Source organism: Triticum aestivum, chromosome 2A (genome assembly GCF_018294505.1).
Source record: "Triticum aestivum cultivar Chinese Spring chromosome 2A, IWGSC CS RefSeq v2.1, whole genome shotgun sequence".
NCBI classification, from domain to species: domain Eukaryota; kingdom Viridiplantae; phylum Streptophyta; class Magnoliopsida; order Poales; family Poaceae; genus Triticum; species Triticum aestivum.
The window spans coordinates 776,737,606-776,752,284 of NC_057797.1; the positions used below are offsets into that span (position 1 = coordinate 776,737,606).

Below are 14,679 nucleotides of genomic sequence, written 5' to 3' on the forward strand. Positions count from 1 at the left end.
GCGCCTCATCCTACGTGGCACAAAAAACCACCTGGTTTGTTCCAAGATTCGTGCACACACCTGCCAACGGTGATGCTTGCGTGTGGTCGGGGTGGTGAACGCCCACACGTGTGGGCGTTAACATTTCCGTAAATTAATGGGTGTGCGCCTTTTTTACATGGATTCAATAAGATGTTCTTTTTTCTAGTATGTTCCTTGAGAGAGACATGCTCATTTTTTTACCCCCCTTGGCCATCTTTTGCTTTTAACCAAACTTTGTCCTCATTTCAAAATACAAAGGAGATGTGAGTGACACACGAGTATTAATAGCTGGACAGCATAAAAATACATACAAAGAGATAAGTATGTAGGAGTAGTGGTTACTCGTTAGGCTAGACTGTACCCAGGGACTGATCTGTCACTAAATAATAGAGCAGGGTGCTGGCTGGAAAAGCCAAAGCAATCAGCATTCACTCCCTTCCATTTTAAGCGCCTGCGACAGAGTGAGCCGAGCAGAGCAGAGGAGTCAATCTACTCTTCCTCCCACCGCTGCCGCCGCCGCCGCCGCCGCTCGTCGTTTCAAGAGGCCGCCTCCAACCGCAGCGCAGGTGACCCCTCCTCCGCTCCCAAAAGCGTCTTTTCAATCGTGTCGATCCGATACAAGGTGGTTAGCTAGGCGCCAGTGTCGATTTGCTCTGTCTTGTCCCGGTTTCGCCGCCGGCGAACTCCGGTTCGATCTCTCCGTGTTCTGTGCGGCTGATCTGTTCATGTTCCTCGCGGACACTCGATCTAGGCGTGGCTAGGAACCCAGCACCAATCGGGTCAAAAGGGGCTACTCTCCTGCTGTGCACGGGCGTGCCCCTCAACTCTGTAGCTGGCAGTGTTTAATTCGAGCAGGGAAAGAAACTATCTACCTTGAAATTTTGGCCAGATGATACCAACATGCGTGCTGTTTCATTCTGTAAGGGGACGTGTTCCTATTCCGAGGTCTGATTCGTGGCTTATCTTGGTAGCAGGATGAGCGAAGAGGACTCGACGAGCGCCGCTGCGCAGCAGCCGACGAGCCGGCCCGCTCCGAAGCTCAATGAGAGGATCCTGTCGTCGCTGTCGAGGAGGGCGGTGGCCGCGCATCCGTGGCATGATCTCGAGATCGGTGAGGAGGAGCTGCCTTTTCTCCATTTCTGTCTCCGGCTTTACCAAATGCCTTGATAAAAGTTAAATAAGCTCGGCGAATTGCTGATTGGGTTTTTGGTGCACAGGCCCTGGGGCTCCAGCGGTGTTCAATGTTGTAAGCACCATCTTTTTGCCTTGCCAGCTGAACATCTTCGTCAGTTAAGATATTTGATGTTCTGTTATCGCAAAGTAAATTAGGATGTTGGATCTTGGGCAAGTGGTGGCAGGGGACTATTGGCATCCACACAATGGAATGTCATTGTTGACCTCATTGTTGTCTGTTTATGGGATCTCTGCAGGATGCAGTTGATTCTGAAGCACAATTTTGATGCTTCACTGCACTCTGTACTAGGAAGTAGGCAACAGTTGGTTTTCACTTTCAGTGAGATCTCGATGAAATTCATCGGAATATTTACCTTTCGTTCAAAATATTTCAATAATTTCAGTGGTACACATGACTTCAAATAATTCTAATATTTTTTAAATTCAAGTGAATGTTACGGCCCTTTGGTGGAAATGCAAACTGAAATATATTGAATTTCTGTCGTTGCTGAAATATTTCTTAAACTGAAAGTGAAAACCAGAATATGCCAGACAGCCTCTTTTTAGTTTATATAAGGTTGCGCTTGTTAAAAGGTGAATTGGGCTATGTCTGAATCAAAATAACTGATGTTCGAACAGTATTGCAATTGTGAGAGCCTGTGGTAGCATTTCAATGTTTTCCTGATCTGTTTCAGTTCAGTAGTGTATAGACATGCCAGTTAAAATGTTAAAAATGAAGCAATCAGTATTAAATGGCACATAAATCTACCCACCATACAAAAATAAAAATAGCATGATACATGGAATTCAGCCACCGGTTCTCACTGTTTTATACTTATACTGAATTCAATTGGCTTATCGTCAATGTTGAGGCTAATGATGGTAGTATGATTAGTATTGGATGTGCAGTTGTGCACTATCTGTTAATAACCTGCTATCACTGCCTTCAGCACGCCTTTTGGCTGCATGCACATATTGATTTGTTGATTCTGTAACTATTTAAATCTCCTTTTTGCTGAATTGGGTCTATGATTTTGATACAAGTAAAATTGTCACTGTGATTTTAGACCTTTTGTTACCTCCGGAGTTTTGTCCCTTAATATTATTATTTTTGTGACTTACGAATTGTAGCACTAGTTTTTAGCCTTGAAATTGAAAGAGAGGCGCTTTTAATCTAACCATTTTTCCCAAATTACAAATTTTCAACAAAACATGTTAACTTTATTGACCAGTTGATAGTTGTGCAACATTAAGATGCGTTTAAAATTTAATCTACTGTTTAGAAAAATTGCTTCTCAGTAACACACAAGTATATTGAGTGGTCTTTGTTTTTTCTGTTAACGATGCTAGACTCTTTATGTAAAGTTGGTCCTGGCTGTGCTTTGAACTCATGAACTTAACTGTTTACATGTATATCTTACTGCAGGTTGTTGAGATCACAAAGGGAAGCAAAGTAAAATATGAGCTTGACAAGAAAACTGGATTGATTAAGGTGTGTTTTGTTTGTATATAAGATCTATTGATCAACACTTTCTATTTCATGACAATGAATTGCTTTAATATTTTTTTATTGTACTTGTGTAAGGAATGATAAATTGAGAAGCATCCACCAGCATAATGCACCTCTATTGCTGTGCTTGCTAAATTGATTTAGTTCTGTACTCATGAGTTGACTTATTTTGCTATTTTTCGTCAAAGCATAATGTACTTCTGTTGTTATGTTATACAACATGACAGGTTGATAGAGTTCTGTACTCATCAGTTGTATATCCTCACAACTATGGTTTCATTCCGAGGACACTTTGTGAAGACAATGATCCAATGGATGTGTTGGTCCTGATGCAGGTTAGTCTTAGCATGTAGGTGATGCACTCCATGCATTATTAAACTATGTTATTATCTACTACCACCTCTGTTTCCAAATGTAAGACATTTTGGCAGTTTAAATTGAACTGCCAGAACGTCTTACATTTAGGAACAAAGGTGTGTGTCCTTTTCATTTTATAAGGCTGCTCTAGTTTGTCTTAAGTCAAGCACTCATAAACTTGACAATATCATGGTAAAAAATTATGGGTTTGACTTGAGACAAATTATGCAGAAGTTATAAACTGAAACAGAGGGGGTAGTGACCATTGTGTTACTCTTTTTATCTCTCACAGGAGCCTGTTATTCCTGGTTCTTTCCTCCGAGCTAGAGCAATTGGCCTTATGCCCATGATTGATCAGGTATTCCTTGTTCATTCTTTGCGCGTTAATGGGAGATGAACGAAAATAGCTTTACCTTGTTTTACTGAGGATGGTGGTTGGTTGTCATCAGGGCGAAAAGGATGACAAGATCATAGCAGTCTGTGCTGATGATCCTGAATACCGTCACTACAATGACATCAGTGAGCTGTCTCCTCACCGCCTCCAAGAGATCAAGCGCTTCTTTGAGGACTGTATCCTGCATAATCCGATTCATTTGTTTTCCTTGTTACATGCAGTAGCAGAGTATCTTATATACTACTGTATATAATTTAGAGGTACATTTGTTCGCATCCTTAGCGGTAACTTGTAGACAAGAAGAACGAGAACAAGGAGGTCGCTGTCGATGCGTTCTTACCTGCAACCACTGCCCGCGAGGCCATTCAGTATTCAATGTAAGTACAGTTTCTTGTTGATCTCTGCCAAGATGTATTTTTCCGTTCTTCGCATATGTGATGACGGTGAAGGTGTATTTTTGTTTACATTGACGCTTCTTTTATTTTATTTTTTCATCGCAGGGACCTGTATGCGCAGTATATTTTGCAGAGCTTAAGGCAGTAGCATGTCGGTGGTAGTTGTATCGTGGAAATCTTCTATTAATAACAAGTGGGGACGAGCTGAGACTTTGTGTGTTATAAATAAATGCGCAACAATGTGTACTCGCACTATTTATGAAGATTAAGTGATGGTTTATGATTGGGAATTTTTTGTTGTGCCTGTTAACAATTTTTTTTTTGTGTTCCCAATTCGTATATCCATTTTGAATCCTGGTTTGGTTGCTGTCCTGCCAACTCGACTGGGCCAGGCAGTAAGCAGTAATCTTAGGCGTCCATTTAACAGGCCTGGGGTTGGATGTGAACTGGGCCTGGGCCAGGGCACTAACCTTCCAAAAGTAAACTAATTAGTAAGCCTGGGGCGGGTGCCAGACCTTGCCCAACTCTGTCTTTTTTATTTGAGGGAACGGGCCCAACTCTGTCATGTCCAGGCTTTTTTTAACTCCACGATGTTGGTTCTCCAATCCAAAAATAAATAGAAAATCCACGGGGTAAGAATATTGTGCTGATCGCCGCCAAACATATCGATCCATGGCGTCGTCCAAAACTGCAGAGCGCCCCCCTCCAGCCATTGTTGCACTCGGCTCGGACGACGTGACTGCACAGTGGTCTTCTCTCCCTACAGATTTGGTCTGCCTTGTCGGCTGGCGGGTGCTGGCCGGAGACCTGCTAGACTACGTCCGCTTCCGGGCCGTGTGCGCGCACTGGCGGTCCAGCACCGTCTGTCCGCACGGACGTGGCATCGCCGATCCACGCTTTCACCCGCGACGGTGGATGATTTTGCCCGAGGGCCATGGCGTTCACCCTCGCATCGACAAGAGACGTTTTCTGAATCTCGCGACCCGAGTTTTCGCTTGTGTCTCGCTGCCTCTCTTGATGGACTGTCGTGTCCTTGATTCGGCCGACGGCCTCCTTGTCCTCTACAAAGACAACGCCAAGACCTTGATCCTTCACCCCTTCACCGGCGACGTTGTGAAGCTCCCGCCGCTCATGAAATCCCACCGGAACCTAGGTGTACAGGGACGGTGTGATTCGGTTCGCCGCATCCTTGAGCGTGAGCGCGGATGGCGTGGTCACGGTCATGATCGTGCATCAATATATACGTCGTGTATTTTTCGCTACCGCCAAGGACCAGCACTGGAACTGGAGCCTCTCGCCCTTGTCCATACCCATGTCATTCCAAGGGAAGTTTTATATACTGGAGCCTCATACTACAGGTAGCAGCGGACGACCGATACTACAAGTTGACCCGCCTAGTTATGAGTATGGGGCAATGTCGCCTTCTTTGTTGCCACCAAAGTTGATTGCCATGTGTCCGACAAGCAAATTTCGTTTCTTCACCACAGCGGAATGTGGCTCAGATGTCCTAGTGGCTGGTTTTGACCGTATGCCGCTAGTTTCTACAAACAAGCTAGTGGTTTATCGAGTATCCGATCTTGCCATTGGCAAAATTGCCCCGGTAACAAGCATCAGAGGCAATACTCTCTTCCTTGATATCAATCCGAGCATGAACATCAAAGATGGCGATATTCTCATCACAAGGAGTGTGACTAGCAGTTATGGAGCGGTGCCTGGCATTACGAGCGATACTATTTGTAAGACAATAAGTTTTGGGGAACCAGCACAACCTTCTAGGGGTGGCTTATCTCATTATATATAATGGTTGTGTTACAATACGTACATAAGTACAGAAGCTATACATAGTCTAACACCCTCCCTCAATCTTAGCCACTTTCTAAAGAACTGAGAAGGGTAAGATTGCGCCTACAAGCCCCAAACTGTGGCAGCGGTAAAGGCTTAGTGAAGATGTCTGCAAGTTGATCCTTAGATGAGATAAACTTGATCTGGAGTTGCTTCTGCGATACACGTTCCCGTACAAAGTGATAGTCAACTTCAATGTGTTTCGTTCGGGCATGAAATACTGGATTTGCAGAAAGGTATGTAGCACCGATGTTATCACACCAAAGAATAGGAGGCTGTGGTTGAGACAAACCCAACTCCCGAAGCAAAGACTGCACCCAAATAATCTCTGCAGTAGCATTAGCCACAGCCTTGTACTCAGCTTCAGTACTGCTACGTGACACAGTAGCCTGTTTCCGAGCACTCCAGGCGATCAAATTAGAGCCAAAGAATACTGCATAACCCCCAGTGGATCGCCTGTCATCTGGGCTACCAGCCCAATCTGCATCAGAGAAGGCCGAAAGGACCCGAGAGGAAGTCGGCCGAATATGCATACCAAATGTCAGGGTGAACTGAACATAACGAAGAATGCGTTTAACAGCAGCCCAATGAGTATCTCTGGGAGCCTGAAGATACTGAAAAACCCTGTTAACAGCATAAGAGATATCTGGTCTCGTGATCGTCAAGTACTGAAGTCCACCAACAATGCTCCTGTACTCTGTGGCATCCGCAGGAGACAAAAGCTCACCATCAACAGCTGTTATCTTGTCGGTAGACGACATGGGTGTGGTGGTCGGTTTGCACTTCAGCATGCCAGCTCTTTGTAACAACTCCAAGGAGTACTTCTTCTGCGTAAGGACAAGACCAGTAGCACGAGAAGTGACCTCAACTCCAAGAAAGTAGTGAAGCTTCCCAAGATCTTTGACCGCAAAATCAGCACCAAGAGAGCAGACAAGAGCATTAGCAACATACTGAGAAGAGCTGACAAGGATAATATCATCGACATATATCAAAAGGTACATAGTGACTTCTGGCTTCTGTAGAAGAAATAATGAAGTGTCAGCAGTGGACGGCACAAACCCATGAGCACGAAGGGCAGAGGCAAGGCGGGCATGCCAGGCACGAGGAGCTTGCTTCAAACCATATAGTGCTTTGGAAAGACGACAGATATAGTCAGGACGATCAGGATCAGAGAAACCAGGCGGCTGTTTCATATAAACCTCTTCCTCCAAAAATCCATGTAGAAAAGCATTCTGCACATCAAGTTGACGAAGTGACCAACCACGAGAAACAGCAATGGAGAGAAGAAGCCGAATAGTGGTAGGCTTGACGACAGGACTGAAGGTGTCCTCATAGTCAAGACCATGACGCTGCCGAAAACCGCGAGCAACAAGTCGCACTTTGTAACGCTCAATAGATCCATCCGAATGCTTCTTCACTTTGAATACCCATTTTGAGTCAATAACATTTACCCGTGGTGGTGGAGGAACGAGAGTCCATGTCTTGTTACGAAGAAGAGCATGAAACTCCTGCTCCATAGCCTCTCGCCAATGTGGAATGCGCAGGGCAGCCTGATATGAGCGAGGCTCAGAAGATGGGTCCGCAACAGCAGCAGCCAAACAAGCAGCCAACCAAGCAACCGTACCATCCTTACGTTCCTTAGGTTTGAAAATGCCACTACGACTGCGTGTATGTGGTCGGGACACAGGAACCACCGAGGTCGACGGAGCAGCCTGCAACGGGCTGGAGGACGGCGACGTTGACGAGTCAGCCAGTGACAAGGAGCCAGTCACGGTACCCTCGGACTCGGTCGACAAAGAAGGGCCGGCCCACCGGCGAAACCGGCAGAGCAGACGAAGCAGCTGGCGACTCCGGCATCACAGACCGGGCCGTTGGCGAGCTCGGCATAGTGGGCCGTGGCGCGGCCGGTGTCGCGGGCCGATCCGCGGATGAAGGCGACGTGAGGACCCGAGCCGCGGGCAAAGACGGCGTGACGGGCCGAGCCGCAGGCGAAGACGGCGTGACGGGTCGAGCCGCGGGCGAAGACGGCGTGACGGGTCGAGCCGCGGGCGACTCGGCGGCCGCTGGCGAAAAAGGCCGAGCCGCTGGAAACTCGGCGATCGCTGGTGTAGCGGACCGAGCAGTGGAGATGCTCGGCGCGACGGGCTCGTCGGGTGACCATGCATGAGCACGCGAATCGACGCCATGCAACATAGGGCGATCGACGTGCCCACCAGAAGACGACGATGATGATGGTGAATCCTCCAACAGCTCCAAACGAGCTCCACGTCCGGTTCCTGCATCATGGTTAGGTAACAGCAAAGGAGAGTATGCAACATCATCAAATTGGTCAGAAGCAACAGAGGATGAATGCAGGGATGATGGTTCGACAGTAGACACAGGAAGGTTGACAAAGGGAAAAACATGCTCATCAAACACGACGTCCCGAGATATATGGACACGATTAGTGGGAACATGAAACATTTGTAACCTTTATGAAGAGAGCTATAGCCAAGAAAAACACACTTCTTAGAACGAAACTCAAGCTTGCGCTTGTTATATGGACGAAGATGCAGCCAGCAAGCACACCCAAATACCTTGAGAAAGGTATAATCAGGTTGTTCATTAAGGAGAACCTCAATGGGAGTCTTCATGTTTAAAACACGAGTAGGAGTACGGTTGATGAGAAAGCATGCAGTGGTGAAAGCATCACTCCAAAACCGAAACGGAACAGATGCATGGGCCAAAAGAGTAAGACCAGCTTCAACAATATGACGATGCTTACGTTTGACTGAACCATTCTGTTGATGTGTATGTGGACATGCTAAACGATGAGCTATCCCAAGCGACTGAAAGAAAGAGTTGAGGTTGCGATACTCGCCCCCCAATCCGACTGGACATGAACAATTTTGTGCTTGAGAAGACGTTCAACATGTTTTTGAAACTGAACAAAAATATCAAACACATCAGATTTGCGTTTAATAAGGTAAAGCCAGGTAAAGCGACTATAAGCATCAACGAAACTGATATAGTAATTATGACCACTGACAGAAGTCTGAGCAGGACCCCATACATCTGAAAACACAAGTTCTAAAGGATGTTTCACCTCACGACTGGACTCCGAAAAAGGAAGTTGATGACTCTTCCCCTGCTGACAAGCATCACACACTGCTACATCTTTATTACTAGACAAACTAGGAAGCTCATGACGACGCAAAATATGACGGACAATAGGTGTGGCCGGGTGACCAAGACGAGCATGCCACTGTGACGGAGAGACCCGAACTCCACTGAAAACGCGAGCGACGCCAGGATGCTCCAGACGGTAGAGGCCCTGGCACAACCGCCCACTAAGAAGAATGTCCCTCGTGCCCCGATCCTTAATAAAAAGATCAAAAGGGTGAAATTCACAAAGCACATTATTATCACGTGTGAGTTTAGGAACTGAAAGAAGATTACGGGTCACAGATGGAACTCGAAGAACATTGCGAAGCTGAAGATTCCTATTGGCATGTCTAGTGAGAAGAGATGCTTGACCAATATGAGAGATGTGCATACCTGCTCCATTGGCGGTGTGGATCTTGTCGGAGCCATGATAGGGTTCACGAGTGTGAAGCTTCCCCATCTCGCTGGTCAGATGCTTTGTCGCCCCAGAGTCCATGTACCAGTGTGGATCGATGGAGTAGGACTGAGTGTGTCCCTGTTGCTTCTGCGGCGCGGGACGATCAGCCATGGCGACCTGACGGGCATTGTTGCGTGTATCTTTGCCGTCATTGCCAAGACCAAGGAAGCTTCGCTGGAAGCGCTTATGACACTTGGAGGCCCAGTGCCCATCGCGGCCACAAAGCTGACACACACGTGGACCGCCAGCCCCCGGTAAGGTCGCAGTAGGTGGGGGGGCCGAGGCGGGCGACGGTGGCAGCCCCAAGGGAGACCGGGGTGATGAAGAAGAGCGGCCACCCTTGGTGGCGGCGTTGGCCGAGAGGGAGCCAGTGCCCCTGGTGCGGCGAGTCTCGACCCGTTGCTCAGTGAGAAGGAGCCGAGAGAAAACCTCGTGTGCCAGCATGGGTGTCGAGTTGCCCCGCTCGTTGATGATCTTGACTAAGGCATCATACTCCTCATCAAGACCATTGACAATAAACGAGTTGAACTCGGAGTCGGTGAGGGGCTGTCCAATGGAGGCCAATGTGTCGGCGAGGCCCTTGACCTTGTTGTAGAACTCAGTGGCAGTGGAGTCAAGCTTCTGACACTCTCCAAGCTGACGACGGAGTGCAGAGACACGAGCCTGGGACTGCGCTGCAAAGGTGCGCTCAAGGATGGTCCAGGCCTCATGAGACGTCTTCGCGAAGACAACAAGGCCGGCAACTGCCGGCGAGAGCGACCCCTGGATGGAGGAGAGGTTCGCCTGGTCCTGCCCCGTCCAGACGCGATGGGCCGGATTGTAGACCGGACCGTGCACGCTGTCTACCAACGCGGGTGGGCAGGGAAGCGATCCGTCGACGTAGCCTAGCAGGTAGTGACTCCCCAAGAGCGGGAGAACCTGCGCACGCCAGAAGATGTAGTTGTCGGTGGAGAGCTTGATGGTGATGAGATGACCGAAGTGAAACGGCGGCGGCGAAGACGATCCCATCGAGGAGGCTGCCTGGGATGCAAACACCATGGAGGCAGCCAGAGGCACCGAAGCCGATGCGGGAGGAGGCGGGACCGCAGCCAGGGCGGGCGCCGCAAAGCTCGCGGCCGGTTCAGACGCCGCAAGGCTGGCGGCCGGGGCGGACGCCGCCAACCCCGCCAGCGGGGCGGTGTGATTCGCTTGCGGCAGGAGCGGCGGGACGACGCCTGCGGAGTCCGCAGCGGACGGCGGCGCCGCGGTGTGGACTACGAGGTCACGCCCAAGCGAGGGCGCCGGCGGCATGGAGAAGACGGAGCCGATGCTCCTTGTCCCGATCGGAGCCGGAACGAAGACAGCATCGAGCGGGAGATTGAGCAGAGCCGCAAGAGAGGCCGGGAGAAAGCCCGCAGCAGTGGAACCGGTGGTGGCGGCGCTCGACATGGCGGCGGCGCGATCGGTGGCGCGGCGGCTGCGGTGAAGGCGGCGGCGGCGGTGCGGGTATTAGGGTTTAGAAGCGGAAGCGATCGTAACCTAGCATGATACCATGTAAGACAATAAGTTTTGGGGAACCAGCACAACCCTCTAGGGGTGGCTTATCTCATTATATATAATGGTTGTGTTACAATACGTACATAAGTACAGAAGCTATACATAGTCTAACACTATTGTACGTTCTTGCAACGGTTATCCTTTCCAGTACCATCTCGGTAGCGCAAAATGGTCTCAAATAATGGATGAATGTGATGGTACGCATGGCTGCAATTGCGGCCTCATTTACCATATATATGATTGCTGCCATTGTACTCACAAGCGGGTCAAAGTGTAATTGTTTCTCAGTTAGAGACTTGAGTTTGTGCTATGTACCGTGAACTTATTTGTTTAATTCTGGCCTACATATAGGTAGTTTCTCAAGTGATATAGTACTATGCATGGTTGTGTTGATCTCGTTCGAATTCAGCACTAGATCAGCCTTCACTACGGCTGATTAGATACATTACATAATAAAGTATGAGTTGTTATTGAAAACATATACTGGCACATAGCTTCGGCCTTGTATAACTTTTTTTTTTTTTTTTGCCGGCGTATTTTGCGTGTGTGTGTGTTTGTGTTGACTATGTGCATCCTAATTTTATAGAGGTCAGGTATATGCTCATCATGGTTGTAGCCCCTTGATGCTACATTATGGTGAATAAAAATACCCTTTATCAAACAAATGTGTTTTTTACCGATCTCCTCATTTTTAATCATCTCAATATGATCAACCATCACCGCACTGTATCAAACCAAATCATAGATTGCCTGGAAAAAAGATCATAGATAATGAGCACATCCATGTTGGATTGTCTTTAAAAAAGAACACCGGTTACCCTAAAAAAAAGAACACCGGTGGATTGGGGAGCCGTGGCCTACATTACACGTACGCAAGTTATGAAAAAAAGAGAGTAGTTTTATGTGCACACATATTTTATTTGTGAGAATAAATTATACTACTACAATTATTTTTCAGAGTTAATAATAATTTATTCTTCAGAACATTGAGAATAAATTATATGCAAAGATTTTTTTAGGGGGTTGAGGCAAATTGTTTGCACTGTTTTTTTTTTGTGTGAAACCAATCGTTTGCACAGATGGTTGCGATCTAGTACCAGCTAACGGAGGCCAACTAGCATATAGGGCCGGGCTGGGCTCCGACTCTTCTCCCGGTTTAAAATCCCTGTTGCTTAGCGTCGCGATCGGCACGAAGAACAGATCGCTCTTTCTAAAAAAAGAAAACATATCGCTCGATGTCGACGTCCTCGGCGACGAATCGTTTGCGCCCTCCGGCTGTACCGGCTGCCTCCGCCACCGTCCCCGACGAGGCGTCCCCATCTCCATGGGCGTCCCTCCCCGCGGATCTGGTTCGCCTGCTTGGCTGGCGGGTGCTGGCGCGAGATCTGATCGACTACGTCCGCTGCCGCGCAGTCTGCACACACTGGAGGTCCAGCACCGTCTGTCCCCGTGGCCGTGGCATCGTCGACCTGTGTTTTCACCCACGCCGATGGACGGTGCTGCCCGAGGGACATGGATTAGACCCTGACGACAAGGGCAAGAGACGCTTATTCAGCCTCTCCACCGGAGTTTCCGTTTGCCCTCGACTTCCGGACGACTATCGCATCCTTGATTCGGTCGACGGGATCCTCCTACTGCATCGGCGGCAGCGACAACACGATCAAGGTAGCATCCGTCTTTTCAATCCCTTCACCGGCGACATTCTGGAGCTCCCGCCGCTCGGGTCCGTCATGTCAGACTCAAAACTCCATGAGATATCTACTAGTCATGTGGTACCTGGCGGCGTGGTCACCTCCTTGACGGTGAGCTCGGATGGAGCTGCCGCAGTCATGATCTGGCTTGTAGAATTATCACGCATCATCTTTGCTACCACCAAGGACAAGCAATGGAGTCTGTCGACCCGAATGTTCATTTGGAACAGAAGGCCTATATCATTCCAAGGAAAATTATACATCTTATGTTATGACCTAACTAGCCATGCACTACAGGTTCTCCAGATTGGCCCACCTGTGTATGAGCATGGGACAACCTTGCGGTTAGGTTCATCTTTCTTACCGCCATTGGAGTTGATTGCCACATGTCCAACGATAAAAATCTCCGACGGTATTGGCCTAGCAGAATGTGACTCGGAGATTTTGGTCATAGCCTACAAAGATTCTACACACACGCATATGGTGGTTTACAGAGTAACTGATCTTATCCCCGGCAAGGTTATTCCGGTGACAAACTTCGGAGGCAAATCTGTCTTCTTTGATACCAAAACAGGTATGCAAACTACAAACAATGGGGTGATTCCTACGATCGCGAGTGACACCATTGTACTTCGCCGGCATCACGAGAGATGTCACCCTTGGCAGTACCACCTTGATAGCGGCACTTGGTCGCCAACAACACACCCCATGAGCCATTGTGGCCTGATTTGCCATATATACGACTGTTGTGGTTGTACACTGCGCCCTCGGGAGCTCTAGTTGTGAATTGATACTACTAATGCTGTACAGTTATCTTCTAAATTCGGTGTGCTAACTTGTTTTCCGGCTTATGCATGTACCCAGGACTGTCAGGAGTAGTATGACCAAAGGACCTAAGCAGCTGTAGGTTGAGAGGAGGCTCAACATGGATTGGAAGTGAAGAAGTGGTCATTACTAGGTGATGACTTCTCTTTGGAAGCCTTTTCAAAATGAAATTCTAAGGCAGCAGCGTCGTTTACCTATCTGACACTTGCTTTTTCTATTTATGGACTTCTAGCTATTGGGGATGATTCTTATGGATGCCTGGTTTGGTTTGATTTATATGCATAAATGAAATGATTCTTTTGCATACTCTGTTGGCGTGCCCTGGTTTGCTGTGTACAATTCAAATTTGATGTGCTGATTAATCAACGAATTGTGCAATCATCTTCAAGTGGACATCATGTACGAATAGCTTCCGTTCTCCATGTTCATACTATTTGTCACATCCACTCACATTATGTTCTTCCAGTTCACCCAACCGAAACCAAACCATGATCTTTTTGTGTGTATGTGATTAGAGAGGGTGTACTTGTTCAGGACTTCGCGACGAATGTGGACTGCAGGCTACTCGGACAAGAGCCCTGTCCATCTTATCTAGTGACTCTCTTACACGGTCGGCATATGGGCACTAGGTATTGGAAATCAAGTTTCTGATGGAAGGTCGGGAGTTCATTCCCCAAAAGCTTACTAGGTCTCAGAATAGGATAGCAGATTGTCTGGCTAATTACAGCCGTACTGAGTCGAGTACTGTTGTTTGGCTTCAAAGTGGTCCTCCTTGTATTGAGGAGCTCCTGCCAGCTGATTGTAATCCTATTATTACTAAGGAATAAAACTCCCTTTATTCTTGCAAAAAAAAAAGAAGGCGGTGCTTGATGTTGGCATCTTAGACTATGGGCGTCGTATCAAATTTTTATTTCGTTGCAACGCACGTGCATTTGTGCTAACAAACTGCCTACGTTCGTCATGCGGTATGGCTTAAGTCGTGCCTAATAACAAGTGAGGGATCCCAACATACGTGCGTGCGTGTGTCACCTTATTCACGCGAGGAAAGGATATATATGCATCAAGTTGAACCACGTAGGTACCCTCAAAAAAAATAAAAATTGAACCACGTACATATGGCTGGCCAACCAATTATTACGACCCGGTCCAGTAATAATCCTTGCCTTGCCCATCAACTTGAGTTCCGATCGATCGGTTTGATCTCCTCGTGGCAGTCTGCGTCTCTCTCTGCTATATATCCCGTACATAGAGCTAGCTAGGGTAGAAAGTCCAGATCCATCTTTTCCTTTCTCCTCGAAACAAGACACCAGATATATACGCCGTCTATGCTGAAT

The 14,679-nt window shown here is 47.8% G+C and overlaps 2 protein-coding genes across 3 annotated transcripts; both read left to right on the plus strand.

Annotated features, from left to right (window-relative positions):
- The first annotated feature begins 447 nt into the window (after window positions 1–447).
- LOC123191150 (soluble inorganic pyrophosphatase) lies at window positions 448–4,140 on the plus strand. Of its 2 annotated transcripts, none has more exons than XM_044603934.1 (9): window positions 448–587; window positions 993–1,132; window positions 1,239–1,267; window positions 2,621–2,686; window positions 2,932–3,039; window positions 3,354–3,419; window positions 3,511–3,631; window positions 3,751–3,832; window positions 3,956–4,140. In XM_044603934.1, the coding sequence occupies exons 2-9, from the start codon at window positions 997–999 to the stop codon at window positions 3,996–3,998; spliced, it is 651 nt and encodes a 216-aa protein (XP_044459869.1). In that variant the 5' UTR covers window positions 448–587; window positions 993–996; the 3' UTR covers window positions 3,999–4,140. The 2 variants fall into 2 exon arrangements, with proteins under 2 accessions (XP_044459869.1, XP_044459868.1); XM_044603933.1 differs by having other exon boundaries at window positions 996–1,132.
- Window positions 4,141–12,011: 7,871 nt separating this feature from the next.
- Window positions 12,012–13,720, plus strand: LOC123186675 (uncharacterized). Its single transcript, XM_044598391.1, has 2 exons — window positions 12,012–12,494; window positions 13,385–13,720. The coding sequence occupies exons 1-2, from the start codon at window positions 12,065–12,067 to the stop codon at window positions 13,402–13,404; spliced, it is 450 nt and encodes a 149-aa protein (XP_044454326.1). The 5' UTR covers window positions 12,012–12,064; the 3' UTR covers window positions 13,405–13,720.
- Window positions 13,721–14,679: the final 959 nt, after the last annotated feature.

Bases quoted from the DNA above. Each gene is read 5' to 3' on its own strand.
- LOC123191150 (XM_044603934.1), top strand. From the start codon at position 997: ATGAGCGAAGAGGACTCGACGAGCGCCGCTGCGCAGCAGCCGACGAGC. The intron at 1,133-1,238 runs GTGAGGAGGAGC...TTTGGTGCACAG, and splicing joins GTGGCATGATCTCGAGATCG to GCCCTGGGGCTCCAGCGGTG. The intron at 1,268-2,620 runs GTAAGCACCATC...ATCTTACTGCAG, and splicing joins CTCCAGCGGTGTTCAATGTT to GTTGTTGAGATCACAAAGGG.
- LOC123186675 (XM_044598391.1), top strand. From the start codon at position 12,065: ATGTCGACGTCCTCGGCGACGAATCGTTTGCGCCCTCCGGCTGTACCG. The intron at 12,495-13,384 runs GTAGCATCCGTC...GCATGTACCCAG, and splicing joins GCAGCGACAACACGATCAAG to GACTGTCAGGAGTAGTATGA.